The 17,247-nt window shown below is 37.5% G+C and overlaps 1 protein-coding gene across 3 annotated transcripts in view; it reads right to left on the reverse strand.

The window, feature by feature from the left end:
* LOC134678625 (GTPase-activating Rap/Ran-GAP domain-like protein 3) overlaps positions 1-17,247 on the reverse strand; it is a 133,037-nt gene that overhangs the window by 23,044 nt on the left and 92,746 nt on the right. For all 3 annotated transcript variants that reach the window (XM_063537263.1, XM_063537264.1, XM_063537262.1), the window contains 7 exons: positions 16,285-16,411; positions 14,132-14,230; positions 13,290-13,393; positions 12,018-12,123; positions 11,354-11,493; positions 10,239-10,361; positions 8,474-8,639 (listed from right to left, as the gene is read on the reverse strand). In XM_063537263.1, coding sequence (XP_063393333.1) covers positions 8,474-8,639; positions 10,239-10,361; positions 11,354-11,493; positions 12,018-12,123; positions 13,290-13,393; positions 14,132-14,230; positions 16,285-16,411 — 865 coding nt within the window. The remainder of the gene's footprint in view (positions 1-8,473; positions 8,640-10,238; positions 10,362-11,353; positions 11,494-12,017; positions 12,124-13,289; positions 13,394-14,131; positions 14,231-16,284; positions 16,412-17,247) is intronic.

A 17,247-nucleotide genomic window follows, 5' to 3' on the forward strand; every position in this document is an offset into this window, starting at 1 on the left:
GTACTGGCCGCTTAGAGTTCGCGGTTCATATTTGATTAGAATATGACTTGGACAGGGATAGGTTTATGCCATACAGTGAAGAACCAGTCAAATAATTCACGTATAATAATTTAATGCAGATTAAAAGATAACTAGTTAAAATGTTGTTATGACATGACAGACTAACTCAACATAAGTAAATATATATCATTGTTGTATAAATGTATTCCGCTATAATAAGTATTTTGTATATTTTATTATCTATCTGTATGGCAGTGCGAAGTCACGTTCAGGTATAGTCTGTCCGTTTTTCTAAGATCAAGTACGCCACAGTAAATGTATGGCGAACTTGATCTTAGAAATCGGACTGGCTATACAGTCTGCAAAATTTACATGGGTACAAGAATCGGGTCAAAAATATTTTAACAGGCGGAGTCACAATAAATCCCCACTTTCAGTTCAGAATATTTTATATGTATATAGCCGGTCAAGCAAGTTTGTCAGTAGAAAAAGGTGCAAAATGAAAATTTTGTATGGGACCACAGCCGTTCGCGCGGTGTACTTTCGTTTGGGCCAAATACTTTTCGCCAAATTTCACTTCCCAACAAACTTATCGCAATAGTTTCATTTCCCAAAGGAACCTTTAGCAAAGTGACACTTCGCATATAATTTATTTGGTCAAATAATCATTTGGCATGATTCTACTTTGTCAAATTGTATTAGGACAAAAACTTATTTAGCAAACGTTTTTTATTGTCTAATATTATATTCCAAAAAGATGTTTGGTCAAAATTGTCACTTCGCAAATTTGACAAACAGGCATCTCTATTTAAAGTACTTTTTGTAATGCTAATATAGGTACGTTAAATTCTACGTAATTTGGGTGGGTTCGGTTAGGTTTGAACTGCGATCCTCACAAAATGGAACCGCTATCAGAAAAGTGGGTTAGGTTAAGTTAGAATAGAACTGTGACCCTCACAGAATCGAAATGCTATTAGAAAAGTGGGTTAGGTTAGGTTAGAACTGCGGTCCTTACAGAAACGAAATACTATGTACTAGAAAAAGGTCATCAAAGTGGATTAATTAATTTAATAGAATAACGAGAAGTAAAGAATTTGCATGACATAAGTATTAAACTAAAATGTGGTTTACATATTGGTGGTTATTTAATATTTTTGGGTTACAATGATTACTTTGGTGTTATTTGCTTTAATAAAATAGCAAGATGTAACAAATTTGGTTATCATTTTACATTAAAATGGAGTTTTTAATTTTAGTGATCATTTACTACATATTTTTGGCAGTAAGAATGTTTTTTTTGACGTTACATTTTACTATGTATATGTAATGATCAATTAAATACCAGACAAATAAAATTCTGCAGCCTCCTCTCTATTGGTATGTAAATTATATGCCACGCAATATTTTGGGACATGGAAGTTATGCTTAATGATACATTTGACTAAATAATATTTGGGAAAATGAAACTTGTCTAAGTAATTATTTGCTAAACAATAACTTGCCAAAAAAGACTATTGCTAACTAAAAATTTGCGATAAGTTGTTTTGCCAAACATTTTTTTGGGAAATGATAATTTGGGAAACATAGTTTGGGATGTGATACTTTGGGAAACGTTTTTGGCCCATTCAATAGTAAACCCAAATGTATCATTAAGCATAACTTACATGTCCCAAAATATTGCATGGCATACAATTTACATAGGTACTAATAGAGAGGAGGCTGCGGAATTTGCTAAAGGTTTCTTTGGGAAATGAAACTATTGCGATAAGTTTGTTGGGAAGTGAAATTTGGCGAAACGTATTTGGCCCAAACGAAAGTACACCATTCTAGATATCTTGCCAGGCATCCACTCAATTTCATGTCTCTCTAATTGGACGCTTTTTTCCATAGTTCTCTGCGAATAGCATCTTGTGGGAATCTGAATGGAAAGTAATGTAAAATGGCAATACCAAATTTGATTATTAATTTGAAATAAGTAGGTAGTTTTTTTATAGCTCCATCTCATGAAATAAAAAAGGAAAATACAAATCTGTAAGAAGGAATTTATTTATAATTATATATAAAATACCTAAACCAAACACAAGTTAATAAAATAGTCTACTTCATTTGGCATAACACCATCCCTATTATCCTCGCAATTTAAAAAGTCGTATGTTGTTATGAAAGTCGTATGCAGTTGTTACGTTTTAGCTTAGCACGGTAGTATTGAAAACAAATCGTCATGTTTTTTCCAAATTTTACTGAAGTTATCTGTTTACTACAAGTGAAAAGTGATTCCACTGTCCTTGGTATGAACTAAAATAACTTCTGCAGCACTTCACGACACATGAATATATTTTTAATTACAAAAAACGTTGTTTTTATAAATCAATTTAGCCATTTGTCACTGACTGTCATCTCGGTCGCGTACTGAGATTGCCAATCGAGCAGTTTGTAAGTACCGCCTATCGCGGGGTAGTTTGCGTTGGGTCATAATTGAGCGGACAGAATACTTCCATGTATATCATTTCGCTGATACAAATAGACATCTACACGCGTATTCGGGAAACGAGATAATCACAAGATCTAGAAACGATATAGAGATCAACTAGATTTACATTAGATATCGACTAGATGTGACTTGGATATCTAAGTCATAACTTGTCGAAATCGTTCAAGAGGACCTCCAGAATCGCGGAAACGTCAAATTTGACATATCTATCTAGTCGAAATCGTTCAAGAGGACCTCGGAAATCGCGGAAACGTCAAATTTGACATATCTATCTTACAAACATCTTTAAAATTTCCATATCGTAACTTGTTGAGGTCTAGTAGAGATCGAGCCGCTAGCTGATTAAAGGATGACTCACGCTAGACCGGGTCGGGCCCGGGCCGAGGCGTCCGTCATGTCATTTTGTAATAACGGCCGATCGGTGATCACGTGGAGCTTTCTATAGAAAACGAAGTGCCGGAAGCTCCGGACCGGCTCCTAGCGTCAGTTATCCCTAACATAGGAGATCGTCGTAAATCAGGTCAGTGGACTTAAAATGTATATATTATAGTAGTAGTAGTAGTAAAACACTTTATTGTACAAAAAACAAAACAAAACAGGAAAAATAACATTCGTCAATAGTACAAAGGCGAACTTATCCCTTTAAGGGACTCGTAAGGGGCTCTTCCAGTTAACCTTTGAGCAATTGAGAGAGAATTGGAGACGGTAGACATCCGTACTGTACCAACAGCGTAAATAAAAGAACAAGAAAAGAAAATTATAATGATAACAAAACGAAAAGTTTCTTAGTTAATTATAATATTAGCAACTTACCTACAAGAAATATATACATATAAAAAATCGATATTATCGATTGACCAATGTTTTATGTCTGAACTGGGACTGGGGATATTTAAAAATAAAACCGGTCCAAAAGGCGCTGTCAACACCTTCCTCTGCCGTTTGGTACTTCACCGAGTGGAATCTAGAACAGCTTAAAATACCCCATATGAATGGAATTGAAAATGTATTCTGTTATATGAACAGTTGAGGTACTACACAGGTTAGGCAGTCAGCTAAGGGTGAGGGATTTTTGAGTCTGAAGAAAAATATAATATGTTCACGTAATAAAATTATGGTGTAGTATTGTAATGTATGGTTGTTGGTGTTGTTCATTAACGCTCCAAGCCTCAATTAAATAGCTATTAATACTATACCCCAGAAAAATCCTCGCGTAATCGTAATAATAACATAAGAAGTATTTAAGTAATTGGTAAAGGTAGAGACTAATGGTGACCTATGATTAATAATTTAACCACGTATGATATAGTAAGGTATTTAAGAGAAAAAGCATAAAACTTGCATAACTCGTCGTCTGTACTCTATCCAATACGCTTAAGGAATTTTGGCCGTTTGTCAGGAATGCGGCCGGAATACGAAAATCACAGGAATTTAAAAAGCGTTGCATCGTCTGTCTGTTGCATCGTAGCTCTTCAACGGATGGATTGATTTCGATGCGGATTTTTTACGTAAAAGCGAGTTTCCATGTGGTGGTACTTAGCTATGTTTGATAGAAATCGGTCCAGCAGTGAGAAGAGTATCAGCTCTTTTTCACCGTGATGTAAGACATTTTTGGCATAAAATGGATTTATTTAGCATATAGCGTAGGGGGTTGAATAAATTATTTAATTTAATTTTTACTTTACCTCAAACATACCTAGTCTTAGTATAACACTATGTTTGAGGTAAAGTTTGTAGCCACAGAGTTGACTGCGAAGCGTTTATCTCTCCACACAGCAGCGATTTCGTAGGTACTTGTGGTCAAACTAACATTTAAACACCGTACTTATGAAATAAGGATGGCAACTCATTTGATCTCATTCTTGACTTAAATCTCTGTTTTATATCTTTGCCACTTATAAGCGACATCGTTCTCAATTTCTCAAGTTTTACTAATGCATTGTAAATTTTTTAAGCATATGAAATCACGGTGATTACGTGATAATTACACAGCTGTGTTCATTCAGCTCAGTTCATTGCTCGAATACGCTTCAATACTATTTTGTTGGAAGCAGCCGACCGGCGCAATCAACGGCATCCACTTCGTTAACTGAAACCGGAAATTTAACCAGTCCAAAGCGTTTATAGGGCCACGTTAATGTGTAACAGGTTTATTTCTGTCTATTTGCACAGTAATAGAACGTCATTGTGCAAAATTAACGTAAAGCGAGAAATATGGCGTTGTTTTAATGATTTTTGTGTCACGCTTGTCCCGACTCCCGACCGCTACGTGAAATTGCTACGCAAAATCGCGTATAAATACTCTTAGACTCTACGCCCTCTACGAACGTGATATTTGTAGCACGCCTACGCGGTGAAAATGTTACAGCTAGCTTATTATTATGATGTCGGATTTATCATTTAAAACTGGACTTTTCAGAAAGGTGACGGATGGCTTATCATTATCAATATCGATAACCGATAAAGTCATAATATACAACAGTCATCTCTCTTCTGAATTGAACCATTTTGTTCGTTTCAGCTATGTACACATTAAGTCGTTTTTGGTGTCTTTACAATTGTTAAAAGACTCGTGGATCAACCCTTACCGTTGAGCATGTTTACTGTCCAGTCCATGTAGGTCAATGCCCGATGTTCTATTTTAAAACTCGGCCAAGTACGAGAACGGCATCAGTTCGGAATAGTTTGGAACAGTACCTTTAAGACTTGGTTACGGAACTTTAGTTGCAGTTTTATATGGACCAGGGGGTCGTGTTAAGTTAATAAGAATATGTTTTATATCCTGAATCAATATGTATCCTGAATCTCACGGAAGTTTATTATTATTATAAAGGCTCCTCTTCACGTTGGGCCAACGCCAACGCCAACGAGGGACGCAGCCATGCGGTAGAATGAGATAGCAATATCACTTGCTCCCTCTAACGCATAAATGCGTCCCTCGTTGGCGTTGGCGTTGGCCCAACGTGAAGAGGAGCCTTAAAAATCCTGACTGTCGATTTGTTTATTAATATTTAATATTTTCGTACAACACGTACCTATTATTGATCTAATTATGAATATCACGGTCAGGTGTTTTGATCAGAAAGGGAAAATGAACACGGCAAATGGAAAAGCGATTTAACCACTTTAAATACATAGTAAAAATATCTAGTTCAGTTGTTCCAACGCTTGAGCAATTTCATTTGTAAATTATTTAATTAAATAAATAAATGTTATAATACTTATAATACATGCAGATACGAACAAAACACCTAAATATCCACTATAATAGACAACAGAAGATTATTTGTATAAATTTCATCGCCTAGCACCTGACACATAACATACACATATCTAAGTACCTAAGAGACGTAATTGCGGCTCAACATTCTGTACCTGCCTAAAGCCGATAAGGGCACAGCTATTTGTTAGATTAAAAGGGGTGTGACACGCGCATTACGGACCTTTTTAAAAAAGATTTACGATACTAAGCGGCTACCGCGAAAACCGAAATTCGCAAATTGCGGGGATCTTTCTCTTTTACTCCAATGAAGGCGTAATTAGAGTGACAGAGAAAAATCCCCGTAATTGCGAACTTCGATTTTCGCGGTTACAGCCCTGCGTTTCCAGCGTACGGTAAGGTATGTAGACGGCGACACAGTGCGTCTACAAGACCTCTGCTGGCTTACTGTAAAAACAAATATACGGCGCGATTCGGGAAGTGAATTAGAGATTAACTAGATACGATATAGTAAAGATATGTGACGTCCCACGGGTAAAGTTACCCTATGGCGGTTGGCGCTTACGCTATTATTAACGCCACTCTAATGTTATTACGACGTAAGCACCAGCCGCCATAAGGTACCTTTTTTCATGGAACGTCACATATCTTCACCATTTCATATCTAGTGAATCTCTAATTCATTTCCCAAATCGCGGCGATAGTATAAGATAGATGCAGTTTATCAATATGAACCCGCTGCGGTACAGCTTTGCATACGGACCGTCAAGGATTCGGCTAGCAAAAATAAAAGGGATTATTAGAATGCTGGGTACCTAGTAAAGTATAATCCCATCAAAAACATAAATGTAAAAAAGGAGAGCCAAGTTCAATACAAAAATTATGCTTGGCTATGGGGTTCGCCGCAAAAAGAATGGAGATCTAAATGAGTGCCAAGTTCTATGCAAAATCCAAATATGTATTTATAGGAACAAAATAACATTATAAACAAGTATTAAACTCTATTTCTTTGCTTTATTGGATACCTATAACAATTGCTGTTATTTTTTAAAAATGTGAGATCTTAAAGCAGGTTAGATTTGACTTGGCCAGTTTTCATTACATCAGTCATTTTATAAAGTTATTCAACATTTTGTAATTCTGATAAAAACTGGCCAAGCCAAATCTAACCTACTTTAAGATCTCACATTTTTTAAAAATAACAGCAATTGTTATAGGTATCCAATAAAGCAAAGAAATAGAGTTTAATACTTGTTTATAATGTTATTTTGTTCCTATAAATACATATTTGGATTTTGCATAGAACTTGGCACTCATTTAGATCTCCATTCTTTTTGCGGCGAACCCCATAGCCAAGCATAATTTTTGTATTGAACTTGGCTCTCCTTTTTTACATTTATGTTTTTGATGGGATATCAATACTTTTTGTAAAAAAAACTAGGCAGGTATTGAGATTTAATGTTTTTTCTTGTGTTTCCGCTGCATGTTTTTTACTTCTGTTCTTTGTATTAATTATGTGGTGCCGCGCGCCGCCAACGACACACCGTTGGCCGGTTGTTTAGCGCGTATTACAGTTTTTTTGTATGGGGATGGGGACCCCCCCTATTTTTTAACTTTTTTTATTTTTAGATTTTTTCCTACGCTTACATACAATTACCGAGCTGGATTCCAAATTTCATCCTTCTAGGTCATCTGGAAGTAGGTTAGGTTTAGGTACTATATGTCAGTCACAATAAAAAAGAAATTTGTATGGGGACCCCCCCTATTTATTAACTTTTTTTTGTTTTTATATTTTTTCCTACGCTTACACACAATAACCGAGCTGGATTCCAAATTTCATCCTTCTAGGTCATCTGGAAGTAGGTTAGGTTTAGGTACTTATATGTCAGTCACAATAAAAAATGTTTTTTTTGTATGGGGACCCCCCCCTATTTTATAACTTTTTTTTATTTTTAGATTTTTTCCTGCGCTTTCACACAATAACTGAGCTGGATTCCAAATTTCATCCTTCTAGGTCATCTGGAAGTAGGTTAGGTTTAGGTACTTATATGTCAGTCACAATAAAAAATGGTTTTTTTTGTATGGGGACCCCCCCTATTTTATAACTTTTTTTAATTTTTAGATTTTTTCCTACGTTTTCACACAAAAACTGAGCTGGATTCCAAATTTCATCCTTCTAGGTCATCTGGAAGTAGGTTAGGTTTAGGTACTATAGGTATGTCAGTCAGTCTTAAAATTTACGACTTTTTGACCTTCATATCTTTATAACCGTTTGAGCTAGCTTCATGAAATTTGGGCTTCTAGATGTCCTTATGGATATAATTAAACACACGTAGTTTTATGTGTTTACGTTAAAGATCTTTTGAGTTATAGAAGGGTCAAAAGTGGCACCAAGTGGTTCGTGTAATATTACACTTGGCGCTGGCTAGCCAGTTCCTTTGCTTGAACTTGGCTTGACACGCTGCCGCGTGTCTAGATCTTGAGACAATGCTTGACGGAAAAAGTTGGACGCTCTATCCTGTCATTAATTATTGAGTCGAGCTCTCAATAAAAAATGGGAATAGCTGCGTCCTTATAGCTTATACAGTGGAAAGGCCCGCGATTAACCACCTTATTCGTAAACGTTTACTAAAGTTGACAAGCCGATGATAATCGTTTGTCCCTTTCCGATTGGTATGATGGAAAGGGACAAACGATTATTATCGGCTTGTCAACTTTAGTTAACGTTTATGAATAAGGGGGACTATATACACGTAACTTACGTTGGACCTGGCCGGAGGAGGCGAGGCTGGTCGGCGCGTCGCCCCGCAGCACCGCGTCCAGCTTGATGGCTTGTCCGATGTGCAGGAACCGCTCCGTGCGCGCCGCGCCCGCGCTCTGACTGTTGCCCGACCACACGTCGGACAGCGCGCGGCGGGATAACATTGGCTGCGAATCAGATGGATATTTGTGACGACCGGTCTGGCCTAGTGGGTAGTGACCCTGCCTATGAAACCGGTGGTCCCGGGTTCGAATCCTGGTAAGGGCATTTATTTGTATGATGATACATTCGTCGGGTGACAAGCAAAAGTCACTAAGTACTATCAAAAAACACTTATGCACTTTATTAAACTTGTAACACGGCTTATTGTCCAATAATTTTAATGGTGTTAGTTATGCGAAGGCCGAAGGCCGAGCTCCGCGTAGGGCCGAAGGCCCGAAGCGTCCAGGATGTCAGTGGTTATAGTGACTTTTGCTTGTCACCCGACGATTTGTTCCTGAGTCATGGTTGTTTACCCGATTATTTAAGTATTTATATATTATACAGTGTGGAAAGATAAGTCGGGCCCTGGAGGGAAACTACCTTAAATCCTTAAGCTGGCTCATTTTACTTAAAGGAGACATTCCTTTATTTTTAAAATGAAAAAAAAAAACTGCATTCAAAGATTTTTCCTTCTTTTCTTCAATTTTGCTTGTCAAAAAAATTTTGAGAACTGAATATTAGATTTTATGGATATTTTGTACGACAGACGAGTGTAAGACCTAATGTTTCTTGGAGAAATGTTATCATTAACATTAACTGTATCGACTAGTAGAATAAAATTGCGAGTTTTTATTTTTTGGAATTTTTAGTCGGTTCGAGTCCCGGGCGAGGCAAGCGAATTTTAGAAAATCTTTGAAATCAGTTTTGTTTCTTTTTTAAAATAAAGGAATGTCTCCTTTAAGTAAAATGAGCCAGCTTGAGGATTTAAGGTAGTTTCCCTCCAGGGCCCGACTTATCTTTCCACACTGTATATATCGTTGTCTGGGTACCCACAACACAAGCCTTCTTGAGCTTACCGTGGAGCTTAGTCAATTTGTGTAAAAAAAATGTCCTATAATATAATATAATATCTTAGACCTAGGTCTCTAGTTGATACCATACGAGTACTACTACGTGCATTTGCAATAAGACGCTTACACAGTGCAATAACTTATCAACCTAACGTATGCTCGGCGTGATTCGGGAAATGAATTAGAGATTCACTAGATATTAAATAGTAAAGATATGTGACGTTTCACGGCAAAAGGTACCATTGCCCCGGCTGAATATTGGAGCGGCGTAAATAATAGCGTAAACACCAGTTGCCATCGCCATAAGGTACCTTTTGCGATGGAACGTCTTTTCTATCTCGTATCTAGTGAATGAATTGAATCTCTAAATTATTTCCCGAATCGCCCCGGACTTGTCTTGACAAAGATATACCTTTACAGAGCAGGAAAAGCGCAAATGTATGAAATTACGAGTAATTAACTGCTTTTTATCCGCTATAGGTTAGCCTGTATTGATAAGATCTTACTTTGTAAGCTAAGAATAAAATGATCACATCGCGGTAACACGGCCTCAAAGTTCAGCTAACTATTATATTTACAATAGAATAGAATAGAAAGCGTTTATTCGTGACAAAAAATTAATAAATAACACGACAGGCAATACAATTGGCCCCCCCACGCTGCAGCATAGTAGCCCTTCGACATTCATAACCCATACAGTTCTTACTTCCTTACCACTTTGTGGTCCGTGCAGTGCTCCGAGTATATGTCTTTGATGAGGGTGTCGAGCGTCCGCTGGCGCTTCTGCGTGAAGATCGGCGTTTGGAACGCGGACTTCTCGCCGTTCATCATTTTTACCTGCAGGAAAACACTCATATTAACTAGCTACCTATATTGTATATTTCGCGATTTCGGGGCCAACCCCGTAGTAAAAATTACTCAGTATAATGCTAAAACCTCCCTGGCAACGGGAATGCAGCTAGTTCGTTGGAATGCAGTTATTTTTTAACCACCGTGTATACTTACATAACCATTAAGAGCAAAGAAAATATTGCGATGATTGTCACATTGATTAGGATGTTTCGCAAAAATATACTCAAAAGCGATTGAAACAGGTCACACTTTGAATAATATGTTTTGCAAAAGGCAAAATGCCAGTGTTTGGCAATTTCTGCAGCTAGTGGTTATTTAACTTATTATTAATTAATAATTGGAAGTAAAATTAGAATAGGGAGAAGACATGTTTGTCTAACTCCTAAGTCAATCAAACAATTTTGCAAACAGGCATCTTTCGCATGGAGAGGATTTTAAGTTTAAGGTTAGTACGCTGCAAAAGTTTATTGAACTTTCTCTAACAACAAATAACGTAATACAAATCTCAGCTTTAATTAAAGATTCATGAAAACTAATTAGGGTTTGTGAATTTGTTCTAAATATGTTTAATTCTAATTAGGTCAGTTTGGACGTAGGTATTAACTGGAATTAGCATAGATTAATTAGATGGTGGGAATCTGTCGCTTTGAACATTGTTTACAATATTTATCTAGGCCATAAGCATCTTGCAGATTTTACTCAATGATAAAAGTAGGGCTTAATTAAGCCAATAGGTACCGTAAGCGTTTTGGGCAAGGGCAGTAGCAAAATGTGTAATCTCTAGCGTTTCACCGTCCTAATACTTTTTTAAATTAGCCTATTAGTGTGTCTCACTGCTGGGCAAAGGCCTCCCCTCTTTCACGCCACTTAGCTCTGGCCACTCCACACAGAATGTATCGAGGTTGTCCCGCCATCTCCGTTTGGGTCTTACTCTGCCCCGAGATCCATCCTGAGGGATCCAGTCAGTGGCAACTAACCAGCAGGTAGTCCCTGAACAGGTTGGGGTCCACGAAGATCGGGGGGCACGGCAGCGAGGGCCCGAACGGGGGCACGCAGTCGTCGCTGAAGATGCTGAGCTTGTAGCCCTCGGGGATCTCTGACACCACGGCGAAGATATCTGCCCGGCTATAGGAACTTTATTGAAAATACATTTTTTTCTAATATTAATTAAAATTTAAAACGTTTAATACGAAGTTACTTAGATAATTACAAGTCGTTTCACAAGAGCTGGCACGAATGGAATGAATTAGTCAATGAAAATATCTATAGGTATGTGTATCACAATAACCTATAAAATCGTGGCCCTTACTGTATACCATACAGGTGTCACTCAATACAATGAAAGTTTCGTTCATTCTTGCCAGCTCTTGCGAATCAAGCATTAACACTTGTATGATAATAAATCACAAACTAAATAAAGATATTTTAATGTTTTACTTTGTTAAGCTTGTCTTCTAAGGGCCACTCGCGTACCAGGGTTAAACTGTACTGACCCTGACCCTGGAACTCGCAAGTGGCCCTATAATCATATCTCAACTTCCGCTTCTTGGTACCTAAACACTATGGCTTTATTTCTTCGTAACTATTAGATACGCTGTATGTATGAGCAAAGTTTTTGCTTTTTAGATCGATAAAGGATACGTGTGAAGTGGCTCTTTATAAACTGCGGGTTGAAAGTCTCGTGGGCCCTCTCGTCGACGAAAATTATGTTCACTATGTCGTTACCGATGTGGCGTTTACGTTCCAGCTGCAAAAAAGATTTCAAGTTATTTTTAAAACATTTTTTGTTTTATGAGGGAGCACGCGCTTAGTAAAAAAACATGGGACCTTGAATCGTCCCGTCTTTAGTATTTTTTAGAAATTTTAATTCCAGGGTTAAGTGACGCAAAGTCAGAGAAGGTCGGATGGACAGACCTAGACATAAATAATATACTCTTTTCCGTTAAGTACCCTAAAAAAAATATTAAATAAAAGTACCTACAGGGTGATTCAGGAGACGTGAGCAGGATTAACACTGCGCATTTCGTAAATTATAAGCAAGTTTCGTATCAGTATTAGTGAGGTTAACGTTAATTTTCTAGTCGTGTTGAAAAAAAAAGTTATTAATTTATTTACGACATGCATGGTCACCCCCAATTTTAGAATACTAAACTACCGATATTCTGTGTCTAATTAAATGTCATCACTGTCATCACGGTCTGGTTACAATTGAAAAACCGTATCTCACTCTATGTTGTTGACAGTTTATTTTCTTCGTAATCAAAATGCTGTCATTACGGTTAAAGAGGTTTTAGGTTTATTAATTAGTTCTTGTAGGGTGACCATGATTGTAGAGAATTAAATTTGCCCTCGCCAAAAAGTTAAAAAATAGGAAAAAGTGTGGTTGTTTCACCTAAATACGACGGTGATCGATCAATTATCGGTTACTGAGTGTGCAGGATTAGTCCTGCTCACGTCTCATGAATCACCCTGTATGTACTTAAGTCATTAATATAAAATCTGTATGTCCGAGCAGGGTTAGACGATTTCATCTTCAATAAATGTCATTAACGTTCCAATTAATGTCCAACATTTTCGTCGTCAAAAGTTTGTTTTGACACTAGCTTTCTATAAAACTCCATCCGAGAAATATCACTGTCTGATAGGTTTACATGCAAGATACCCTTTCAACTCTGTATGGAGCTTAGTATAGGTACGAACTCAAACAATAGACAATACTTAGAATACTACTGATAAGACGCACAGTGCAAAATATTAAGGTTGTACGTGTACGAACGAACGAACCCGTAAATTGTGTATTACCTACCTAACTAGGTCATCATTATGGTTAAGCGCTAACATTTGACATTTAAATCTAGCCGAAAACCGTACAGCGCCCGTTCCTTTGACTACAGCCACACAGCTCAAACTGACCTGTTGTTTGTTGTCCTTCGAGTGCGGCAGCAGCGTGGACACGTGGAACATGATCTCGTGTCCGTGGTGCATTGTGTACACGGAGTACAACCCCGTCATGTCACCTGCAGTCAACCCGGATAGTTCAAAATGTTATCTTGGTTACCGGTTGACGCTAATCTGAAACTACATATGACGACGCTGTACAGTCAACGGTAAAAATATGGGTGAGAACCACTTACTCAAAAATATGTCGCATAGTTCTTAATTCACTGACATAAGAGTTATGGGACATATTTTTGAAATGATTTGTACACCCATATTTTTACCGTTGACTGTAGGTACGTAGTTTTGGCGTCAACCGGAGATTAATATTTAGGACCGGCCAAATCGTAACTTGGTACAGCATCTACCTACTCTGTGACTTACTACCTAGCTTATGTTATATTCTATAATGCAGCAATTTTTTTTATATTTATATAATGATATTGCTGTGAATTGTGAATACGATTGAGGAAGCAACTACCAAGTACAACCTAATGTGAGTACCTAATCTGTATGCTAAGGAAATATAATATTCCGTCTCCTAACAAATGTCATGTACAGGCTTGCTATACCTACTTGTACATTAAACTTGGACAGTTGCCAAGAGCCTTCAGCCTCCTAACAATTTTGAGAAACTTACATTTCCTCTTAGGTTTAAAGGAAACGAATGAAAAGCAACACTATAAGGATTATACATAAGGTTTAATTTTTACCGCACACCATATTGGACTTATGTCATTTGCCGACTTGAAAACAGGCTAAATTACTAGTCCTGTTTAAACAATTTCAATACGCACTCGAATAATTGGGAACCTTACCTTTAACATCAAGTCCACCTCTGAATCGATTCCAGCCTTTTAATCGAATCCTGTCCCCCAGAAGGTCGATGAATCGCTCGAACGCATCGTCGCCGAATTCTGGAAGCAATGGAATTTTTTAACGGATATTTTTTAGCCGTGTTGTTTTATCGGAGATCCTCGCTTTCGACTCACAGCCGTTTAGTAAATTTTATCGATAGAGATTGGGAACATTGTAATCGTACTTTGATTAAGTTTAAGCGTCCGGTTGCAAACAGTTATTTTCAAAACTCTTTCGTTTGGGATTGTCTTAGGTAGCAGGAAATATGATTTATGATTTTAGTAATTAACCAAGTACACTATACTTAGAAAGTTATCGATACCGCCCGTATACACATAACTTAACAGTTAACACACACGAGGGATAAATTTGAAAACGATTTTATCCAAATAAAACATTACAAGGAAAACTATCAAAACCTGATCAAAATTGTCTAAAAATAGATATTAATTAAAAGTAGGTAATAGTAGAAATTTTCGTAATGGTCAAAAACGACACCAAAGAGTCGTCAAAGAAAAATTATGTAGGTATGTATGTACTTTACGGACAAAGGAAAAAGAGTTTTTGTATGAACTTATCAGCGATAGTTCAGAAAATGAAGTTTAATTTACTCGTAGCTTGATTACGTAAAATCGCTCCACTTTTATTTTGTTCCACAGTCAAATTTTCTCGCTACATTTCGTTCAAAGTAAAAATGACTTTGTAGAGGAGTCTCAAAATTCAGGAAACGTAAAAATAGAAATAAAAAAACCGGGCAAGTGCGAGTCGGACTCGCGCACGAAGGGTTCCGTACCATAATGCAAAAAAAAACGAAAAAAAAAGCAAAAAAAAAACGGTCACCCATCCAAGTACTGACCCCTCCCGACGTTGCTTAACTTTGGTCAAAAATCACGTTTGTTGTATGGGAGCCCCATTTAAATCTTTATTTTATTCTGTTGTTAGTATTTGTTGTTATAGCGGCAACAGAAATACATCATCTGTGAAAATTTCAACTGTCTAGCTATCACGGTTCGTGAGATACAGCCTGGTGACAGACGGACGGACGGACGGACGGACGGACGGACGGACAGCGAAGTCTTAGTAATAGGGTCCCGTTTGACCCTTTGGGTACGGAACCCTAAAAATATATTTGTTGCTCAGGCAACTAGCAGCTACGGTATGATCCGTGAACCTTGATTATTTAGAATACTATATTTTGGTAACGAGTTGTACATAGAGGTGCTATCAATTTATTTGTGGACCCTTGTTCACACCTTGTGAACTATCACTTGTCCTTACAAGTGATAGTTCATAAGTATTTCTTTTTTCTTGAGGTTTGAAGATGGTTGTCGAAGATAAACTACAAATAGGGGAAAAAATATTATCATACGTGCATGTAAAAATTTGCGATTCTCAGTAGAAATAATATAAAAAATCCAAATATTCTAACACAATTTTTTAATCGGTACAACTTTAAGTAGAAATGCCCGTACATGTACGTGGTTGCAGTAGACGCAGTGACCGAAGGATGTCGGTCAAGCGCTGTATACTTATCTCTATATCTTAGCGAAGTTCTTGGGTCGTAGTCTTATGAAAACATACTAATGCCACCCTAATGCACACGCAACGCGACTTCCACATTTTAGAATTAATATTATTTACATTGATTTATTTATAAAAGGTCTAATTCTATGCAGGTGCGTACATAGGTTTTAATTCGCATTTTGCTTTGTAAGGCGCTTGTACGCAATTATTTTTTTTCAACAAAAAAATATTTTTTTTTACTAGTATCATTTGTTAGATCGTTTTTCCCAGTTGCATTTTTCCGCGATCGTCCAATTTTGTAATTGCTTTTTAGGGTTCCGTACCCAAAGGGTAAAAACGGGATCCTATTACTAAGACTCCATGCACTGTCCATCTGGCTGTCTGCCTGTCACCAGGCTGTATCTCATGAAGATAAGTGACTAGAGTCAGACTAAGAATAGTCTGCAGAGGATTTGATAGCCCACGCAGCGAAAGTGTTATTTTAAACGTCAAACTTCTATGAAATTATGACGTATGAATGACACTTGCACTGCGTGGGCTATCAAATCCGCGGCAGACTTTTTTTGGTCCGACTCTATCAGTGACTAACCGTTGGAGAGCATCTCGTCGTCGGTCCGCTGGCCGGGCCGCATGAACATGACCCCGATCTTGAAGTTCACGGAGCCCTCCTGCTCTTCTAGAAGCAGCACGTCCTTCTGCACTTCGGCGCATGATATCTTTAATAAAAACCATGGGGCGTTATTATTAAGGTTAAGTTACGAGTAGGTTAGGTTAGTGTAGGTCTTGCCATTTAGACACGACTCTTGCGTTTGCCCCACTCAAGCACAATTTGCATTTGACACGTTGCCAGCTCGCTGGCCCAATATTACAGGGTTCTATGTTTCACTTTTATCGAACTGAAATTTGAACATTGTCATAGTGGCATTAAGTCGACGTAACGTAGAACCCTGTAATATTGGGCTAGCGAGGTGCTATTCCCATTATAAAAATGTTACTTAGATTTGATATTAAACTCAGTGTATCATGCTTGCTATAATTTATAAGTAGAAAGACACAACGCGTCCTCGCATATACATATTAAAAAAAGATATACCAAATGAACTTCAGATATTTAAACTGGCTACTTAACTCTGTTTAGGTATCGCTAGTTGGCTCGTGTGTAGCCAAGTACTTAATTGTAAACGATACATATTATGTATTTACATTATGACTGTGTAAGGTCACCTAAGCAGAGTCAAATAAAAAGGAATTACGATCTCCACCAAAGCTCAAGGTGCGTCCAGATCTGGCAAACTCGCAGCTAGCGCGGATTTCGTGCACTGCCGCCACGGCTACGTAATACCTCACGCGAACAACTCGTGGCCTGCTGGCTATACGGCCATATCTAAAAAAAATATAATTATTGGAAACTAAACTTTAATATTTTTAATTAAGATTGAATCTCCAATAATCATAAATTTTGAGATTGGGCCGTAGGCCACAGTGCGTCCAGAGGCATTCGCTAAGTTTAAATTAACCCTTAAATGCATGATTTAAATTAAAATACTTAATA

Source organism: Cydia fagiglandana, chromosome Z (assembly GCF_963556715.1).
Source record: "Cydia fagiglandana chromosome Z, ilCydFagi1.1, whole genome shotgun sequence".
In the NCBI taxonomy this organism is placed as follows: Eukaryota; Metazoa; Arthropoda; class Insecta; order Lepidoptera; family Tortricidae; genus Cydia; species Cydia fagiglandana.